Here is a 19,926-nt window from a genome sequence, read left to right as displayed (position 1 = left end):
AAATAAATGATTAACATATACCATAAAAGTGACTTGAAAATAGACCTCACTTTGGGCTCACCTCTGGGATCAATTAGACCAATTTTTATGGTTATAAAACCAAATAAAGATCTCACGTGTCCTCTTTAACAGATGGATAGCGATTAATTCCAACTTATTTATATAGTTTTATAGTCATAAAAAATGGCTATAGCGTAACTACCTATTTTTTGAAGAAGTGACTCTGGATCCTTGTAAAGACACATTTTTGGGGTAAAAACCTTTCTTTTAATGAAATGAAGTTTAGAACTAGGCTTTCAAATGGTACCAATGTTGGTGGGAAGTGGGGATGCATACGTTTGATAAGTGCTTGTCGCGGGAGGTGCGATTTATTTGATACCGAGTGTATTAGCGAGCTCGCAACAGCGCGTATTTTTTAGCTCGAGTCTTGAGGGCTTGAGGGCTTAGTGTGAGTTTACGTAAAATGTCGTCACTAGTGAGCGCGTAAAAAAATTATATGTATGACGCATTTATTATCAGCTCTATTGAGCGCCCCTAGCGGAAACTTTCAAGAACTAAAATTTTCATACTTTATTTTTTTAACGCGCTCACTAGTGAGGACGTTTGATGTAGACAAAGACAAAGACAAAGACATTTATTTGCAAAGAATAGGTTGATACTAGAGATGAAACGGATATCCGGTAACTATCCGGTAGGCCGGATATCCGGCCTAAATTTACTATCCGGCCGGATACCGGATAGTAACTCACTATCCGGCCGGATACCGGATATTAAAAAACTACGAAAATTTCCTATTAATAAAATGAAATACATTAAATCTTTGGGGTAAATATCAATAAAATGACTTATAATAATGACGGCTTTTATTTAAAGTCCAAAAAGTTACAAAAAAGCCATATTAAAAGGCCTTTCAAAAAACTAATTTCTTTTTCTGAGCTATTCTCTCTAATGACGAATACATAAATGGTAAATATCTGTTAATTTCAAAATATTGCCAAATAAATTTTCGCTATTCAATCACACACTCACGATGGCAACCAAAATCGCCCGAATTAATGTGCCCCCTAGACAGGTGGCAAAATCTGACATTCTATTCGGATGAATTCGATTTTCGAAAAGTGTGACTAGTCTAGTCTACTAATAGACCCACTGATCGCGTTCGAAACACCTGTGCGGCGCTAAACTCGTCACGACATGCAACGAGACAATGGGCCAACTATCCGGCCGCCGGATATCCGGCTATCCGGCCTAGCAGCTGGCCGGATATCCGGTATCCGGTATCCGGCCAAACAACTATCCGTTTCATCACTAGTTGATACAGATAGTGTTGTAAATACAAAGTGCTCTATTCTGCTAAAATACATTAACATGCAAATTTTTGTCCAGAAATTCCTGAACACTGTAAAAGCAGGAAGTGGTTAGCCATTCCCTAAGCTTTCTGGTCATTACTTTTGCAGGACCTATTTTAAATCTTTCAGGAATTTGTAAACTCACACTATGCCCTTTGAACTAAAATACGCGCACTGTTATGAACTCGCTGTAGTTGATAAGTTTAAAAAAAAACTATGTCACTCTCCCCTGTTACAACGATTCACCTTGGTCTCCCCTATGTAGGTAATTAGTATAGTAGGTGTTGCTACCTAGGTACATACTTATTTTACGAACTTAGGTTACGAAATTAATAATTCCATTTTTTGCCAAACAAAGTGCGCACTTCGTTTCGGTATAGTAGGAATTATGAGCTTCAAGCTAGGTATCTATACTAGCTATACTAATATTATAAATGCGAAAGTAACTCTGTCTGTCAGGTGTCAGTCTGTCTGTCTGTCTGTCTGTCTGTCTGTCTGTCTGTCTGTCTTGCTACCACGCCTAAACCACTGAAGTGATTTTGATGAAATTTGGCATAGAGATAGTTTGAGTCCCGAGAAAGGACATAGGATAGTTTTTATCACGGTTTTTGAAACAGGGACGCGCGCGATAAAGTTTTTCTGGGACAGACAAAATTCCACGCAGGCGAAGCCGCGGGCGGAAAGCTAGTAAAAAATAAGTTAAATAAATACCTACCATGGTAGACGGTGGCTTTTGACTTTTATTTTTCAAGCAAAATTATTCGTATTATCAATTTGCATACTCAAACTGCGGAATCGCATTTAAAAAAGTTTTTTATTTTTCACATGTCATTCATTTCTTTGGTATGCTATTTTGTGAGCGTCGGAATATAATTTCTCAAATGCTACTTTTTGTAGTGTGTAAGCACGAATTATACTATTTGAAATAATATGCTATGTTCCTTTCTTTTAGAAGTTTTACGCCGGTATTCACAAACATTATGAAGTCACACAGTGCGCGTGGACGCACAGGGTGACACACGAACCAATCACAGAGCTCTATTCAACGCTGTGCGTTCGATTTGCTGCTTCACTTGAGCCAGCATCGTTTGTGAATGGGCGTTAGACACCCCGTAGACAAACTTTTAAGCTAAGCATCCACTTGTCGTATCGTACGCAACGGACGCATCGTACAAAACACATTGTATCGGATGTGCGATGCGTACGATGCGGACAGGTGGACGCACTTATGTGAGTTTCTATATAAATAATACTACGATCCGTAGCGTGCGATAAGGTAAACGGCTACTAGTTCGTGATAGTACGTAAGTTCGTAAGTTTTTTTTCTAGCTCAAATAATAAGCAAATGGAATATAATTTATAAAAATTCTTCATTACTACAAAAACTCTATTATTTAAGCTATCTAAAAAACCAAGTACCAACATTGTGGCGCCAAAAATGAGAGCAATACGAAGCTTCAAACTCTCAGAGAGCCAAAAACATCTTTGCGGCTTGTAAAGGTTGCTCTCACCGTAAGGTTAGCGCTCCAACTTCTTAAGCTTATAAAAAGGCGAAGGAACGTCCATTTAAATAAAACTTGTAATGGTGGTTTCATGTGTTCCTTGACAATTGATTTGGCTTAGAAAAAAGTTATATGAAAACGTAGAATTCCTTTAAAATTGCGATTAATTGACTCACGAAATAGCGTACATATTATTTTTCGGGTGTCCCCTATTTCGTGACACTACCGATTCAAGGATATTATGGATAACATTTTGATGCTTGGTTTTTAAATAATTATTTATGATAATTTAAATGTAAGTTATGAAACAAATAATGCATTTATTTAAGTTTCTCATGACCTAAATTCGGTATATGTTTCGTTCACTAGAATTTATATGACACGAGTTTGAAGTTCACATAAATGACCAATTTTAAGATGAATTAGCATAAGTAGTACCAGCATAATTTTGGTTTTATTTCGATTTGTTTTATTTATCTTTTATCGTTTTTAAATTTATTAAACCCTTAATCATTATTAAAATATCCTAACTGGATGCATAAAACCTTATCCCGAAATAGGGGACATGAGTTCACGAACTTAGAAACAGAGCAAAATTTTGTCACGAAACAGGATCCAAACAAGAGGTCCGCAGAACAATTAATATAAAAAAAAGTTCAAACTGTATAACTATAAATTATGTATTAACTTACTGTCAAAAGACCAAAGTTTAGCATACAAAAGCTTTCATACTGATATCATGCTTGGTTATTTTTAAATAAAATGTTAAAGTCGTAAGAGCCTTAATATACCGAAGTAGGGGGCACTTACCTTACGTCCGATGCGTACGATACCGACATGTGGACGCTAGCCTTTAGTCGGCCGATAGTTTTGATTTGGGCTGCTTGTTATCAAATGACATTAAATTTGTACAGCGCCCCTAGCGAAAACTTTCAAGAACTAAATTAGGGATTGATGGGGAAAGCGGGCATTAAAATTGAAGAAAGCCGTGCGATTCCAAGCTTTATGGTTTTGATTTCTTCGCCTGTTAATGATTAAAAAACAAACAGGGCTGTCAGCTCGCTAAGCCGTGTATTCAATCGCCAGCTTACCGGAAGTGGGGCGATAAAATCTGAAATTCAGTTTGATTGCTGTAAACTCGACCAAATGGCATGCTAGGAGCGACTTTTATTGCTTTTGTGTAGGGCTGCTAGTTTCCTTAAGATTGTTACAATCTTCGTTGAAAATGCCGTCCACTGCTGGACAAAGGCCAGCACACTTCCCTTACTAATAAAAATGACATTCTCGTTGAACAGTGTTTTAAAGTAACGTTTAATATGGAAATGCATGTTAGAAAACCTTTGTATTTTTTTGGAAATCGCTTTGTTTTTGGAGATTCGATAATGAACTATGCTGTTGACTATGTAGTCCTTCAGCAGCCACTGCTGCACTGTCTCTATCCTTTGGGTTAAACAACTAGTGACATAAAAGCCAACATTAGAATCAATATCACTCATTCTAAATATTAATCCTACGGCTGGACGAAAGGTTCTAAGTTTTTGATTTTTAAGGTGCATCTCAAAAATTCTTTTTTTTTTCATAGAAGTTTTACGGCTTTGGATAAATATGTCAATTAGTGGAAGATAATGGAACATAATATAAATAACTTCTATAAATTTTTTTTGACGCTAAATCTTGGTCAAAATTTTATAAAGACACTAGCTTTCCGCCCGCGGCTTCGCCCGCGTGGAATTTTCAAGTCTGTCACAGAAAATCTTTATCGCGCGCGTCCCTGTTTTAAAAGCCTATAAAAACTATCCTATGTCCTTTCCCGGGACTCAAACTATCTCTATGCCATATTTAATCAAAATCGGTTAAGTGGTTTAAGCGTGAAAGTGAGACATACAGACAGACAGACAGAGTTACTTTCACATTTATAATATTAGTATTATAAATTTAATTTAATTTAATTTATGATAAATCAAGAGTTGACAGCCCTAGCGCCAAATTGAAAGCTTCAATTACATCGAAATAACTCGTGCCCGGTAGAAGCAGAATTCTGAAATATTTTGTGTTTTATTGCGGCTTGGTTGTTATTATTTCTATTATTTTTACGATTAAACATGGCTAACAACAAAATAATTGTACTTGCCGGTTTACTGTGAACTTATGAAGGTCTTACTACGAAGTTATTAGCAAAAAGTAGTCCCAAGTACTGACTAAGTTAGGTGTAGGTACTGCAATTAGGGGAGACTGGGTACGGTTGTCACAGGGTACGGTTGTAACAGGGTACTGTTGTAACAGGGTACAGTTGTAACAACTCGACAGCTGCTTGGTAGGTGAGGGGTACAAAGGGAAGGGTATACGGGCGACAAGACAATAATAAAGTTGTATGGACTAGTCACCCGTATGCTCTTCTCCATAAATACCCCTCACCTACCGAGCATTGTTCGATAACATTCGAGTTGCTACAACCGTACCCAGTCGCACTTTGCCCTGAATAAAAAAATGGGAATTGAAGAGATATTTTTAAATCCTCCATTGATGGCGAGTCAGAATATTGAAAAAATCCACATTTTTACCCGACTACGCCAGAAGGAGGGTTATGTTTTTCATGGTTAATTTTTCAAAAGCAATGAGTGTGAAGTTTATTTTTTTAAATAAACGCCTAATGAGACGATAAAAAAGCAATATCTCTTATCTATCCATCTGTAAATCCTTGCTGTCCCACCAAACTCAATGACAGGGGGGCGCCACCATCGTTCAACTTTAAAGTTTCCAACGTGGCAAAAATTGGAACCAGAGATCCGGTATTGACGGTGGCGCCCCTTTGTCAATGTCACGGGTGGCACAGTTCGTTGTAGTTCATTTAAACTCTGTTACTCATGTGGAAGATTGTATCTATCCATCTCTAAAAATGACAATAAAATGTATGACGGATTGTACAGCGCTCCTACCGGAAACGTTTAAGAACTAAAATTTTCATCCATTTTAAACGCGCTAACTTTGATGTAAATCACACTTAGCCCACTCTTCTTGAAGCAAGTGCGTAGGTACTGTTAAAAACCTTTGCATGTAAACTTAACCTTCTTACTACCTCTTAACCTACTTCGCTAGATGGCGCTGTCTGATTACTTTCGGAAGCATAGATTTACACCCCACGATTAACAGTCTCTCTTGGTCTCTCGTAACACGGTAATTTAAACGAGTAAGGATCCAAGATACGCTGGTTGAACTAGCTTCCGATGGCGTGCGGCCACTGTGGAGTTATCTTAGAATTTAAAGTGGGAATTTTCAAGAACCTTGGCTGTATGATGTCGATGTCTTTGCATTATAATGTCTGACAACTTTGTTGAGTATTCGTGGAAATTTTATTTTTGTAATTTAGGTAATAATGTTACTTACTTATTGATTTTAGTTGCTAAATGAATGTTTTTTGTGTGGTTTTTGGTTCAATTCGTAAATGGGACATTCATAGTGCTTAGAATATTTTTCAAATCTCTATGATCTAGGCTAGGTGACTGAATTGAACAGAAATTGAAGTAAAAACTTGATTTACCTGAGGCATTTGGTAAAGTAAACGTATGCTTTAGTATTTGTTAAAATAGCATTTAGTTAGAGATAGTACTTTTTACCCAAATTATTGTGCTATTGGACAATATAACTCTGGTAACGTCAAGTATTCCTATAGGGTGCATCTCAAGGGTTGATACTGGGACCATTACTTTATCTTTAATACAATTTAATTTTGCCCTTCTTCCGTTTGTAATTTATTTCCAATTAACTTTAATTTATTCTACCCTTTTCAAGCTTGTCGAAACGACTCAAGGCGTGCCGCAAGGGTCAGTCCTAGGACCTTTACTATTATACCTTGATGATTCCTCTGCCTTCATTGGCAATTCAGTAGGTATTATACCTTCGTTTCCCATTAGCGTACGTAATTTCCCATGCCCTTTTCAAACGTCGTAACTGTAACTTCCAGAACATACGCAGTACAAAAATAAATGGTTTTTACTACCCCTTGTAAGTAACCTTTGGGTATTATCAGTATTATAGTCATTTATTTAGTTGGGGCGTACTGATTAACATACGACAGCACGCGAAGGCAGAATGGCAATGAAAAGTAACCATGGTTATACTACGGTATGTTTTTTAGCTACAATATAATAAATGCGAAGTGTTGCTAAAGGTCAGTGCGAGAATTTAATTGTTATAAAACGGGACTATTCCCACCTCTCGTTTCCACTGCTACTCCTGTGTAGCCAGGATCTACAGCTTGACCGCCAACCCAACCAGTGAAGGTCAAGTTTGTTCATAGAGATATAGAGAGATAACAATTGACAACTAATGCGTTGAGTTCTAAACTCAGTATTGCATTAGAAATTCATGCACACAAATAAATACTCAACGTTCGAATAATCTTTGGTACTACGCAAGCAATGTAAGCTGTTTATATGACGTCGCTGCTGTCATCATTGCTTTCACGAGCAATGTGTTCTGTTTTTGGGCATATTGCTGTGACACCGGCCCCGCCCCCTTGTCACATCTCCCTTTAGTTTCTGTAATCTGTTGTGAGTTTGTTCTGAGGGAAAGTAAAACTGTCATTTATGTACCCTTTTTTTGTCGCGGAGGAAATGCTTTGCGCACCGTCACCACTGCCCGGGGGACAGAATGGTGTGTGGGACTCCCGGCGCCCTAAAAAGGGCGCTGCTCCGTCCTGAAAAGGTTGAGGTATACTCACTAAAACCTCCGCGGAGTTCCGTCATCGCCCGAGTGGGAGTGTCGCGAGTATCCGGCCGTAGCTTTAAACTTCCGCGACACCATTGGGTCATTTATATAACCTAACCATCTTCTTTCTTCCAGCTCGAGCGTGCGGGAAGCCGTCTGACTGCGCTGGCATCAGTAGCAGCTCCTGTGTCAGAACCCACTACGACTCCACCACCAGATGCCTCTGTGGGGACAACTCACCGCCGGTCAACGGGCAGTGCGAAGCGCAAACTAAATGTAAGTTATTAATCATCATCGTCATCATCAATCCCTCTAGACAAGTGACGCTACACTTCTTCTCGCTCTGAAAATCTAATCTCATCATAACAGAGCCATACGGAAAAACGTCGGTGCGATGGCATTTCTCTCTTGGCTATACACTCTTGTCTAGAGGTCAGAGGGCTGGGTGTGAGTTTTCATCAAACGTGCTCACAGTAAGCGCGTCAAAAAATGACATTTAATGTATGACGGATTGTACAGCGCCCCTAGCGGAAAACGTTCAAAAACTCGTGAGCGCGTTTGATGTAAATTCACACTCAGCCCACAGGTCATTTACGCCCGTATTCACAAACATTACTATGAGGTCTCACTGTGCACGTGGACGTTGTAAAGTTCTCGAATAGCGACCATGAACTGAAAGATGGTGTTTACTAGGTGGACCGACGATCTGGTGAAAGTCGCAGGAAGCATCTACTTAGACTAGATCTAGATGCGGGCAGTGCAAGACTGGTCGTTGTGGAAATCCTTGAAGTCCTTTGACCAGCAGTGGACGTCATTTGGCTGAAACGAACGAACTGAAAACACTGTGCTTCATATCAAATTGGGACACATTAACTTTAGTTTTGACAGCTCATTATTTTTCCCCAACAATTAAGGCTATGGTAGCGTGAAAACTTATACTAAGAGTAAATACCATACTCAGCATAAAAAGCTTAACACTGTGGCGTCTTATTTCGTCGCATTAAAGGCGATTTTCCAACAAAAATGTACGTCTTGATGTGCTCTCGAAAGTACCTACTTTGTACAATTAAACCAAGAACACAATGGTTCGTGCTTTATACAAATTAACTTACATTTCAAAGGTTTTTCTGTTATCAGTGCTAGTTATTATAGGGCTTAGGCACGTAGCCTTAATTTGGTGGGCTAAAGTTTGATTATGAATTTAATTTAGGTGTATGGATATACTTCTAGCACGAAAAACTCTCGACTTCGAATCGTTTGCGTATTCGAATCGCCATCGAAAGATGAAAACTTCAATAGCGCCCCTGTGCTGTGAACGTCACGTGAAGTTAGAATGGGAGAGCACAAAATCAATTTTCACAATCGAATGCGTTAAAATTAGTTTCGAGCTACTGCTACATTTCTACAAACGATTCGAAAACGAAAGGTTTTCATGTTCACCTAAAATGCATACTTAAGGTCGAAGCACACTTATCAACCCGGAAACGGATCGTTACCGTGTCAACTCGTGGTAGTCAGTATTCTTTAAATGAAATTCAGGACTGCAACGCACACTTATCCGCACCGAAACGTAAACGCCTCGCCTCGAAGTTGACATCGCGGCGAAAAGCGATACGGTGTTGATCCCTTTCCGGATTGATAAGTGTGCTATCACCTTTAGGGCCCTCGCCCACGGCGACTTTTTGTAGCGATGCAGTCGCGCAGATGTAGCGCGTTAGTAGCGCCTTGGCATCACTTCTGCTGTAGTGCGTTGCAAATGCGACTAACGCGCGTTAGTAGCGATGCTGTCGCTCGTTTACGAAACGCGTGACAAAAAGTCGCCTTGGGTGAGGGCCCTTATGAACTCGAAAGATTTATTTAATAAGTATGTTCTCTCTTACAGCTCTCTACCACATCTGTAGCAACAGCGACGAATGCAACGATGGGTTAGTCTGCGCGACTCCAAACATCACGGGCACCCCTCCGCCGCACCTCCGAATGTATCTGACGACCGAGCGACACACGATCTGTCAGTGTGACGCAGAAAACGGGTTCAGGGAGCACGAACACTCTTGCAGTGGTTAGTACCTTGCTTTCGATAACAGATGGCGCTATTAATTATAGATGTATCTGCGTAAAATAGCGAATCGCTAACATTCTTGCAGTGGTTAGTGCGGGGTTTTTGATAAGAGATGGCGCTAGTTGTAATGGAAAACAACTTCTTACAAATGAAATAGCCGTCATACCTACCAGTGAGTGGCTCGTGCGGGGATTTTGATAATAGATGGCGCTAGTGAATATGAAGGGTACAGGGGCAAAACAAGAAATGTCACAAAAACAAAAAAATATGTATTGAACATTTAAATTTTTTAAAGTTTAAACCATTCTTATGTGACACTTAAAATTATAAACTAGTAATAGGAAGGAATACATATTATTATGACTACTTGTTTTTACGCTTTTTGTATAATCTATACTTATAANTTTTGAGAAATACTCATTATGAAGCTGAAGAGTTTGTTTGTTTGTTTGTTTGTTTACTTGAACGCACTAATCTCAGGAACTACCAGTCCGATTTGAAAAATTCTTTCAGTGTTAGATAGCCCATTTATTGAGGAAGGCTATAGGCTATATACCATCACGCTACAATAGATGCAGAGAAAAAATGAAAAATGTGGCGAAAACGAGTTTTAAAACGAGAAAAAGGTAACGAATAACACACTTTTATAATTCCAAGTTACTTTACGTTACATTATGAATGTAGGTAATAGCACAGATAATAGTTTAATAGTATGATGCATTAAAAATATTAATAAAATAAAACTAATACCTAATTAATGTTTGTGTTATATTTTTATTACATTTTTTCAGCTTTCTCGTAACAAAGCACTCAGCTGTTTAGCCGAGAGCATTCTTAAGTACAACCCCCAACCCCGACAGAAGGCCAGAGGGTATCGCCCCGGGCGCGCCACCACCGCCCCCTCCGGTGCCCCCGCTGCCCCCGTTCCCTCCACCACCCCCGCCGCCTCCGCCGCTTCCATTGCATTTGCCCTTCTTGTCGCATTTGCCACCGTTGTTGCCATTATTGCCGCCGTTATTGCAGTTACCACCGTTGTTACCGTTGTTTCCGCCGTTATTTCCCCCGTTGTTTCCGTTGTTTCCTCCATTATTACCTCCGTTATTTCCGCCATTGTTCCCTCCGTTGTTTCCGCCATTATTTCCCCCGTTATTTCCGTTGTTCCCACCATTATTGCCTCCATTGTTGCCCCCGTTGTTACCTCCGTTATTTCCTCCATTGTTACCTCCATTATTTCCATTATTGCCTCCGTTGTTACCGCCATTATTGCCACAGTTACCACCATTATCGCCACCATTGTTCCCACCGCCGTTATTCCCACCTCCATTATTACCTCCGTTGTTTCCGCCTCCGTTATTCCCACCACCGTTGTTTCCTCCGTTATTACCCCCATTGTTTCCTCCGTTATTCCCTCCTCCGTTGTTTCCACCTCCATTATTCCCTCCTCCATTGTTTCCACCTCCATTATTCCCTCCTCCGTTATTGCCACCGTTGTTACCGCCTCCGTTATTGCCACCGTTGTTTCCGCCTCCATTATCGCCTCCGTTGTCCCCACCTCCGTTATTCCCCCCTCCGTTGTTGCAGTCATTGCAGTCATCGTCGTCATCGTCACATGTTGGCTTCGAGAAGCTGGTGCTTATCTACAACGAGAGAAAAGGACTTAGCTGTGGTTGAAATATTGTTTAATTTCTTATTCTTTATTAAATGTTAGAAGTAGGTAAAAGTAAATAGGCCTTTTACCGTAAAAAGCCCTTTTGAGACTATAAAAAGTTAAAAAGCACACGCCCCAAATTACAATGGTCAATTGTCATACTTTTTTGGAGAAAAGCCGATGACGTCAGTTTTTTTCGAGTCAATTGACTGTCTATCTACTATATAAAAATAAGTCCGGTTTTCCTCCCTGACGCTATAACTCCAGAACGCACGAACCGATTTCCACGGTTTTGCATTCGTTGGAAAGGTCTCGGGCTCCGTGAGGTTTATAGCAAAGAAAATTCGGGAAAATGGGGTAAAACGGGATCCACGCGTACGATGTCGCGGGCGGCCGCTAGTTTACCAATATAAATGTAACTAAATATTAATTTTTTTATAATTTATGCAAAACTAGCTTAAAAACAAAAAAAAATCATGAAAAACTGATTAAAGTTTTTATCAGCTGTTAAAACTTAACGCTCTCTTAAATATTTAACGCGAAGAGTAAATTACAAAAAAACAATACAAATAAATACTTACCAAACAGAGCAGTAAAAGTATTAGCAATTTATTTCTGGCCATTTTTTCTTGTCTCAAGAAAAGTAGTACCAGTTGATAAAAGTAATAAAACTGAATGAATATCCGTTATTTATATCCATTTATATACGCGAGCTAGGTCTATGACATAGTGCAGTTATTATTCATTAAAACAATAGCTATACAATTTTTCAGATTACCTATTTACTCAAATGATCATACTTTTATGTTTTACATAAAACAAGACAGTGTTTATTTACTTATTTATTGACTTGACAAAGATCTACCAACAAGTGTTGATTCTTTCTTTAGTCATAAAAATAAGATTAGCAATATGAAATTAACACTTAACTCTACGAAAATAAAGCATGTGTAAACTTACTTATAAAACACTTTATTTTAGAGGAGTCTTGCGGTCCATCTTCTTCTTGCTAATTTGTCTGGCTATGTCAGCGACTTTAGTTCGTTTAGGATCTCCTCATTTCTGATTCGATCTCGTAAAGAAACGCCGAGCATAGCCCTTTCCGTAGCACGCTGTGCAACTTTGAGCTTCTGTATAATAATCACTGGCAACACACATTGGTTGTAGGTAGACTTTCGTCTTCAGGCACTGAGGTATTTTGGACGAAAAGATACATTGAAAAATGGTAACTTGAAATGGTCATCAATCAATGATGAATTTAATTATGAGAGCGACAGAAAACGGAAATGGGTAGCTGGAACTGTGGCCCATTTGTACCTGTAGATCTGTCGTCTTGTACCCATAGGTCTTCTTCTTCTTCGTCGCTAGTCGCTACACTCTTGCCATCGTCGTGTCGTCACACCCGGTTCGGTGGCAAGCCTCACAATCCGTCGCCATTCCTCCCGCACTGCAGCCTTTCTTGGTCAGTCCAGCGCACGGGCGACCTGCCGCGCGCTCTTGTGCCCTCAACCTTCCACTGCACGACAAGTCGTTCATCAGAAGCGACGTCTCCATGTAGGTATAATATGGCCAAAGAAAGTGAGAATACGACTTTGGACGATGAAAAAAGACGCTGTTAGCATCAAGTTCTTGGATGATCGAGTCTCGAGACATTGGTTCGGAACTGTGTCCGGGTTATGCCAAGCATTCTTCTTCAGCACCACATCTCTAGAACGTCTCTTCTTTTTCTCACTTTCTCTCAGAGTCCACGTCTTAGCACCGTAAAGAAATATAGGTCATATGACCCATAGGCTGTGCCATAGGTCAGGACAGCCAAAAGTACCTATTGTTGCTTAGTTTGGGACTAGATGGCGCTTTATAAAATATCTGTTTACATTTTTTCACTACACAAAAGGGCTTTCACACCAAGAATTTCTTTGCAGGGTCGATGTGATTTACCAATCATTGTCTATGAATATCCAATTGTATAGCTAACTTTGACGTAAATGCGAACAATGTAACTAAATCGGCTATAAAGCAAAACACAATATTTGTAAACAAAGAAACATATTGTGCTTCTTTAAAAACCAGATTGTACAAGTGGCCGCTTATTATTTTTATTATTTATTTAATTAATAAAATATCAAAGACTTATTACTAGTATTTAAAGGAACAAAGTTTGAATATCAATCAATTAGCTTCCTTCCCTCATATTTAAAACTAGTTTTATTGAAAAAAAAAAAAACAAAATGAAAAATAATACAATAATAATTTTATTCGTTGTCGGTTTGGTAAGTAGGCCTACCTACTTAATTCTTTAGAAATAGTATTAGAAAGGTTTATTTCGGACTAAACGCATTATCCGGATTGTGATTATTTTTTTCACAGATAAGCTCCTGCCTGGCATCGCCTGATCCCGGCTGCCCCGGTGGCAGTCCCAGCGGCTGCCCCGGCAGCTGTCCCGGCGGTAGTCCCGGGGGCAGTCCCGGGACACCCGGGATACCCGGGACTCCTGCCAGTCCCGCCGGAGGAACAGCCATACCAACTGGTCTGTTGAGCGGATTAACTGCTGTGCTGCAGAATGTACTCTAAGAACAGAGATGTACTTATCATTTTTTTTAAATATTGTTATTGTTTTAATTAAAGAAGCTACGATAACCGAACGGTGAAGGGCTCGGACTGGCCGACTCGTGATCCGGGGAACGCGGGTTTGGTCCCCGCCGGCTCGACTATTGTGGTGTGAGCTCATGATACAAGCATATTATTTTCACTGCAGACCCACGATACCCCTGGTGGTATCGTGGGTCTCGTTAAAGAACTACACTTCAGACCCACGACACCCCTGGGAGTAAAGTTGACAAACAAGGACCGGCGCGGGCGCGCGGCGTGCTTGGAGGGGACGCACAGTGCTCACGGCTAGTGCACAGTGTTGTGGAATACCTCTATGAACTCTAAATTGATTTCATTGAACATGTAATAAAATTTATATCGTTAAAAATAAAAATAAAGTACATAACAATTCATACAATTCATTATGTTTACCCAAAATTGTGCAAATAAATATTTGATTTTGAATTTTGAATACCTACATACTCGTTTATTGAATAACTAGCTTTCCGCCCGCGGCTTCGCCCGCGTGGAATTTTGTCTGTCACAGAAAAACTTTATCGCGCGCGTCCCTGTTTCAAAAACCGGGATAAAAACTATCCTATGTTCTTTCCCGGGACTCAAACTATCTCTATGCCAAATTTCATCAAAATCGGTTGCGAGGTTTAAGCGGGAAAGCGTAACAGACAGACAGACAGACAGAGTTACTTTCGCATTTATAATATTATTTGGTATAAGTATCAGGTAAAGTACCAGGCAACATAACCATAAAGGAGCTATTTTGTGATACATATTAATTTCTCGGGTCAACCAAGAAGAATTTGATAATAGCTCCTATAAGGGTGTTACCCTGGTACCTTTTATTCACCGTAGTAATTAAAATTCCTTTTTTCCCCACTGCTCAACTGCGCAACTGTTCTACTGGTTATATTTCCCATACAAACTGCTCTACTGGAGAAGGTTTGTAATGTTGAAAAAAACTTTATTTTGATTTCATAAAATTAATATTATAGCCTAAAATTAATATTATGTGAATAAAAAATACATAAATTATTGATAAGATCTCTTTTTTTCCCCAAGGGCAAACTACTCATTTAAATCATTGTCACACACAACGTGGTAGATGAAATTACCTTTTTAGGGTTCCGTAGTCCTGACAAGGAACCCTTATAGTTTCGACTAGCTGACCCGGCGAACTTTGTTCCGCCTTAATGGCAATAAATAAGCAGACTTTTTTTTTAATTTCGAACGGGATAAAAAGTATCCTATGTCCTTCTCCTGGCTCTAAACTACCTCCCTGACAATTTTCAGCTAGATCGGTTCAGCCGTTCTTGAGTTATAAGTGGAGTAACTAACACGACTTTCTTTTATATATATATAGATATGTCTGGCTGTCTGTCTGTCCGAGGTTTTGCTTAGAAACTACTGGCACTAGAGAGCTGTAATTTTGTAGAGGTATGTATATTATTCACGCCCACAAAACGGTAGAATAAAATTTAAAAAAAACTTTTTTTAGGGTGTACGTAAGTAAGTGGGGATGATTTTTTTTATCTTCTACCCCATCGTGTGGGGTATCGTTGGATAGGCCTTTTAAAATGGTTTAAGGGTTTCTAAGACTATTTTTCGATTTAGGGACCTGTTTGCAAATTATTAAAGTTTAAAGTGCCAATTTTTGTTCGAGTAGGGCGTCCCCCCCCTCTCCTCTAAAAACTAAACTGTTGGCTTGAAAAACCTGGAATAATTCGTAATAATACTGCTTTTCATGAACTTTCAAGGAAAACTATAACGGTTAAGATAGACCACTTAGTTTAAGAGTAATAGTCATTTGACTCATCTATATATATAAAAATGAAACCCGTTTCGCGTTGTCACGGCATCACGTGTGAACGGCTGAACCGATTTCGATAATTCTTTTTTTTAAATGTTTGTGGAAGTCCAAGGATGGTTCTTACGGAAAAAAATATTAAGAAAATCTCTACGCTAAGGCGGTACGAAGTTCGCCGGGTCAGCTAGTGTATTATAAATTTTTTAACCAAAAAAATTCCTTAGAAGAAAATATGAAAAGTGACTTTAGATGAAGTAATTGCTTGCTTCTGAAATATATTGTTGTAACGACGGACAACTACGGAACCCTACACTGCGCGTCACACCAAGTGTGTGCACGACACACACTTGGTCAATTTATATCGTACATACATAATTCCACAAAATTACAGCTCTCTAGTGCCAATAGTTTCCAAGCAAAACCTCGGACGGACAGACAGACAGACCGACATGACGAAACTATAAGGCGACGACTTGTCATGACGACGCAACTCTAAAAAATTTATGTTGATATGATATGAAGTTTGGAGATGTATGAAGCACATTACACCGATTTGGTATCAGCCGATTCTTCATACTTTAGAATCGGGCATTCGGGTCCAATTATTGGCCAACTAAAAGTCGGTGGTCTGCGTCTAGGCTAAGTAGATTCATAATTGGAACATAATGAAGAGGTTTGAAACAAAAAATCGTTAAAACAATTTTATTTGGTACGTTTAATTATTGCTAAAGGTTCGGACAAACCAACGCGTGCAGCGATGGCAATGGCGATGGNTATCAGGGGGTGATTAGTGATCGATACTGATGCCAAAAATGCAATCAGTAAAATTTTTGTCTGTCTGTCTGTCTGTCTGTCTGTCTGTCTGTCTGTCTGTCTGTCTGTCTGTATGTTCCTTATAGAAACTAAAACTACTCGACGGATTTTAACGAAACTTGGTACAATTATTCTTCATACTCCTGGGCAGGTTATAGGATACTTAAGAATTCCCACGGGAACGGGAATTAGCGGGAAAATCCTTTTGTATGAAAAATCTAAACCGCTTAAGTTAGTCTCTTGAAATTTGGCATGCAGGTACCTTAGTAAACTAAAAGCTTAGTTACAACAGGATATTGCAAAATTCCCACGGGAACGGGAGTTAGCGGGAAAAAACATTTGTATGAAAAAATCTAAACCACGTAATATAGACCCCTGAAATTTGGCATGCAGGTACCTTAGTAAACTTAAAGCTTAGTTACAACAGGATATTGCAAAATTCCCACGGGAACGGGAGTTAGCGGGAAAAAAATTGTATGAAAAAATCTAAACCGCGTAAAATAGATGAAGGGGGTAAAACGGGATCCACGCGTACGAAGTCGCGGGCGGCCGCTAGTTTCAAATAAAAATACGCGGGAAATCGAAAATATTGCCATCAAAAATATACTTTTGAATTTTAGGGATATTCCTTGTTTTGCCCCTGTACCCTTCATATGTAATTAAATAAGCAATATTCTATTTTCTTTAAATAAAGTCCGGATTCAGGGAGCGCGACCATTCTTGTAGTGGTTAGTACTGTGATTTTGATAAGAGATGACGCTAGTTGTAATGAAAAGCTTCTTACATTAATTTGTCTTAATACGCTTAGCGTCAGTAGTATACTCTATCATTTTTTTCTTTAGGACACAGCGAGCGAATAATAAATACTGCGCATCGGATAAAATATTTATTTTACACATGAATTCATACTACTTTGGTCCTTAGACAAGTATGTTTATATCCGTTTTCTAATATACAAACTTTGCTTAGTTTGTGACTAGAGAGAGGTGCAGTGTAAATGTCTAAGGATATTTATTTATTTTTTATTTACCTGTTTTAGATGCTATCTTAAAGCTGAATAAACTCAGAAGACATAACAGGGCGACCCTGATGGATCCAAAACATACAGCGGTCGAAGGCGATGAGAGAGCCGACAGTCTAGCGAAACAAGAGTCAGAAGCGACACCTATTCGGCCTGACTCGATAGTACCGATAGTACACATGGCCACGAGGCAATACGTATCCAAGACGCAGAAGCAATGGGAAAGCAAAAACGGTACGAGACACTCCAATCATTCCTAGAGGGAAATACAGGGTCATGAAGAAAACTCAGATTCAGTGGAAATAATAGGCCAGCCCTAGAAATTACGGATGCGCTAATTAGGCATTATGCAACGAACCACATGCTCCACAAAATGGGCCTAACAACAGAACTCCGCTGTCTAACATGTGGAAAATATGCGGAGTCCATGGTAACACTTACTGTACCAATGCGACGCGCTAGAAAAAAAGTACATACCGTAGCAGTTTGTTGTGCCAGCGACTACATAAATTCTAAAATAATACAAATACTCACTTGCTTAACGATCAAAAAATAGTATTCATGGGTAAAATAAATATTTGCTTCCGATGAACAACCAATGTTATGTCCTGTAAAAATGTTTGAAATTGTATTTCTGTCTGTGTTGTACCTATAAATAAATAGAATAAAATTATTACCTAAACTTTCACATTCTTTCTAAAGAAAGGTCATAGATGGCGCTCTTTTAACATAATCATAATACTCTTTCTTGTTAATTTTTTATGAAAGTTAATAACAGATGGCGCTATCTTATCAGTACTCTGTGTTTGTTTTATTTATGAAAGTGAAAAACAGATGGCGCTATTTAAAAGCATCGTTGTCACTCTGTATGTTAGTTTTATGGAAGTAAATAATAGAGGGCGTTGAAGAACAAAAGAGCTAAAGAATACAAAGTAATTTTAATGATTTTAATCTATTTTTTGTTTTATTTCAGATGCTGACATACTGAAAACTTCAGTTTTCGCCGTGATCATCGTGTCCTGCATAAGAAAAATCCTCGTTTACTAAGTTTTGTAATTTTTACTCAAAATCATTAAATATTTAGTTTCAATTGAAATAAAAAAAGTTATAATTTCTTAGGTTGTTGTGCATTTTAGCAGTGTGATATTTAGTAAAAAAAAAGCTTGATTCTGAAAGAGATTTAATTAATTAGTTCTTGTTATTAATTAACAAACATTAAAATCGATACAAAGTTTAAAACTAGTTGAGCAATTTGTCATAGAATTTATAAATTGTTAGTGTTTCATAGTTTTTGCAAGTTGTAGTACCTACTTACATTTTAGTGTATTAAGATCAAGTACAATTTAAAATCATTCCTAATCAATTCATATTGTGATAGCTTTTAGTAGATTTAAAACACTGGAGCGAGTGATTAAGCTTTAAAATGATATTTTTCATTTTTATTATAATGCATCTTTAAACATTTTAAGCTTTGTTATGTAATCTTTTTAATTAGACCAAAAATTAAAACATTAAAAGGTTTTCAAATGCTATTTCCGTATTTTATGTAAATTAGATATAGTACCTACTAAATCAATAAGATATTTCTATGTAATAATTTAATATAAGTAAACTAAATATAAAAAATAGTTTAGAACCATTTCGAACACGCTATAAAATAGCATTTTGCACGATTTTAATCATTTTAATGACAAAAAAATAAAGATGGCGTTGTCATAGGCTTTTCAATAACTTGTCGATTGTTTTTTACGATAACAAAATTATAGAAATCTACTTTAAGGAATTAATTGTTAAAAAGTACGTAAAATGTGTTTTATTGATAGTGTAGGTATGTAGTAGACACGCAATTTTGGTATAAAAAGTAAATAATATACTTAAGAAGTTGCTAGAACTACGTCCTTAGAAAATCGAACACCATTTATGTGCCTGCAATGTGTAACAGATTTCGTCCACTAATGTAATTAAATGTAAATATTTTGAATAATAGAGCACCTTTCCAAATAAATAAATACTAAAAATTTTTTTTAGTTTTACTGTCTTGCTAATCAGTAAATATTGTGAATCCTACACAAACATCCGAGTCAATTTCAAATACACACTTACGAATAAGCTACTACTACTATAATAAGTTAATACGTTTTTAGTAGGTGGGTTTTCCCTTCTGGTAGCAGTCCCACATAACATACCCACCTAACTGCCCCCACGGCTGGATGCAATATTTGCATTTTCCTGACGATCATAAATTAAAACCTACTACCGCCAATTCTATACCATGAAATAGCCACCGCCACTAGAGTAGTTTAATTAAAAAAAGGTGTAGGAGGTTTTAATCGTTTAGTGTAAGGGATCTTTTTTCCGAATTTCCAACGAATGGATGTCAAATTGAGGATAACACAGGAACACAATTACACGATGA

General features: G+C 38.2%; 2 protein-coding genes across 9 annotated transcripts in view; one reads left to right on the top strand and one right to left on the bottom strand.

Moving 5' to 3' along the window:
* Positions 1-19,487, top strand: part of sosie (oogenesis-related protein sosie) — a 35,090-nt gene extending 15,603 nt beyond the window's left edge. For 4 of the 8 annotated variants that reach the window (XM_028321405.1, XM_028321408.1, XM_028321404.1 and 1 more), the window contains exons 3-6: positions 7,694-7,834; positions 9,441-9,617; positions 17,529-17,744; positions 18,484-19,487. In XM_028321405.1, coding sequence (XP_028177206.1) covers positions 7,694-7,834; positions 9,441-9,617; positions 17,529-17,744; positions 18,484-18,557 — 608 coding nt within the window. In that variant the 3' untranslated portion in view covers positions 18,558-19,487. The remainder of the gene's footprint in view (positions 1-7,693; positions 7,835-9,440; positions 9,618-17,528; positions 17,745-18,483) is intronic. The other 4 variants (XM_028321412.1, XM_028321411.1, XM_028321410.1 and 1 more) reach the window with 1 other exon arrangement.
* On the bottom strand, positions 10,407-11,922 carry LOC114365002 (circumsporozoite protein-like). The gene is made up of 2 exons (XM_028321403.1): positions 11,847-11,922; positions 10,407-11,254 (listed from the first exon to the last, which is right to left on the bottom strand). Exons 1-2 carry the CDS (start codon positions 11,886-11,888, stop codon positions 10,436-10,438), a joined length of 861 nt encoding a protein of 286 aa, XP_028177204.1. The 5' UTR covers positions 11,889-11,922; the 3' UTR covers positions 10,407-10,435.
* Positions 19,488-19,926: the final 439 nt, after the last annotated feature.

Source organism: Ostrinia furnacalis, unplaced genomic scaffold (genome assembly GCF_004193835.3).
Source record: "Ostrinia furnacalis isolate ACB-3 unplaced genomic scaffold, ASM419383v2 OfSCF7528, whole genome shotgun sequence".
Classification (NCBI taxonomy): domain Eukaryota; kingdom Metazoa; phylum Arthropoda; class Insecta; order Lepidoptera; family Crambidae; genus Ostrinia; species Ostrinia furnacalis.
Note: the sequence above shows the minus strand (reverse complement) of the source record. Positions and strands in the feature narration are given on the sequence as shown.

What these genes read in the sequence shown, in the direction of transcription:
- LOC114365002 (XM_028321403.1), bottom strand. Translation starts at nt 11,888, where the DNA reads ATGGCCAGAAATAAATTGCTAATACTTTTACTGCTCTGTTTG. An exon ending in TACTTTTACTGCTCTGTTTG is followed by an intron (nt 11,255 to 11,846) that starts GTAAGTATTTAT and finishes CTCTCGTTGTAG; the next exon opens with ATAAGCACCAGCTTCTCGAA.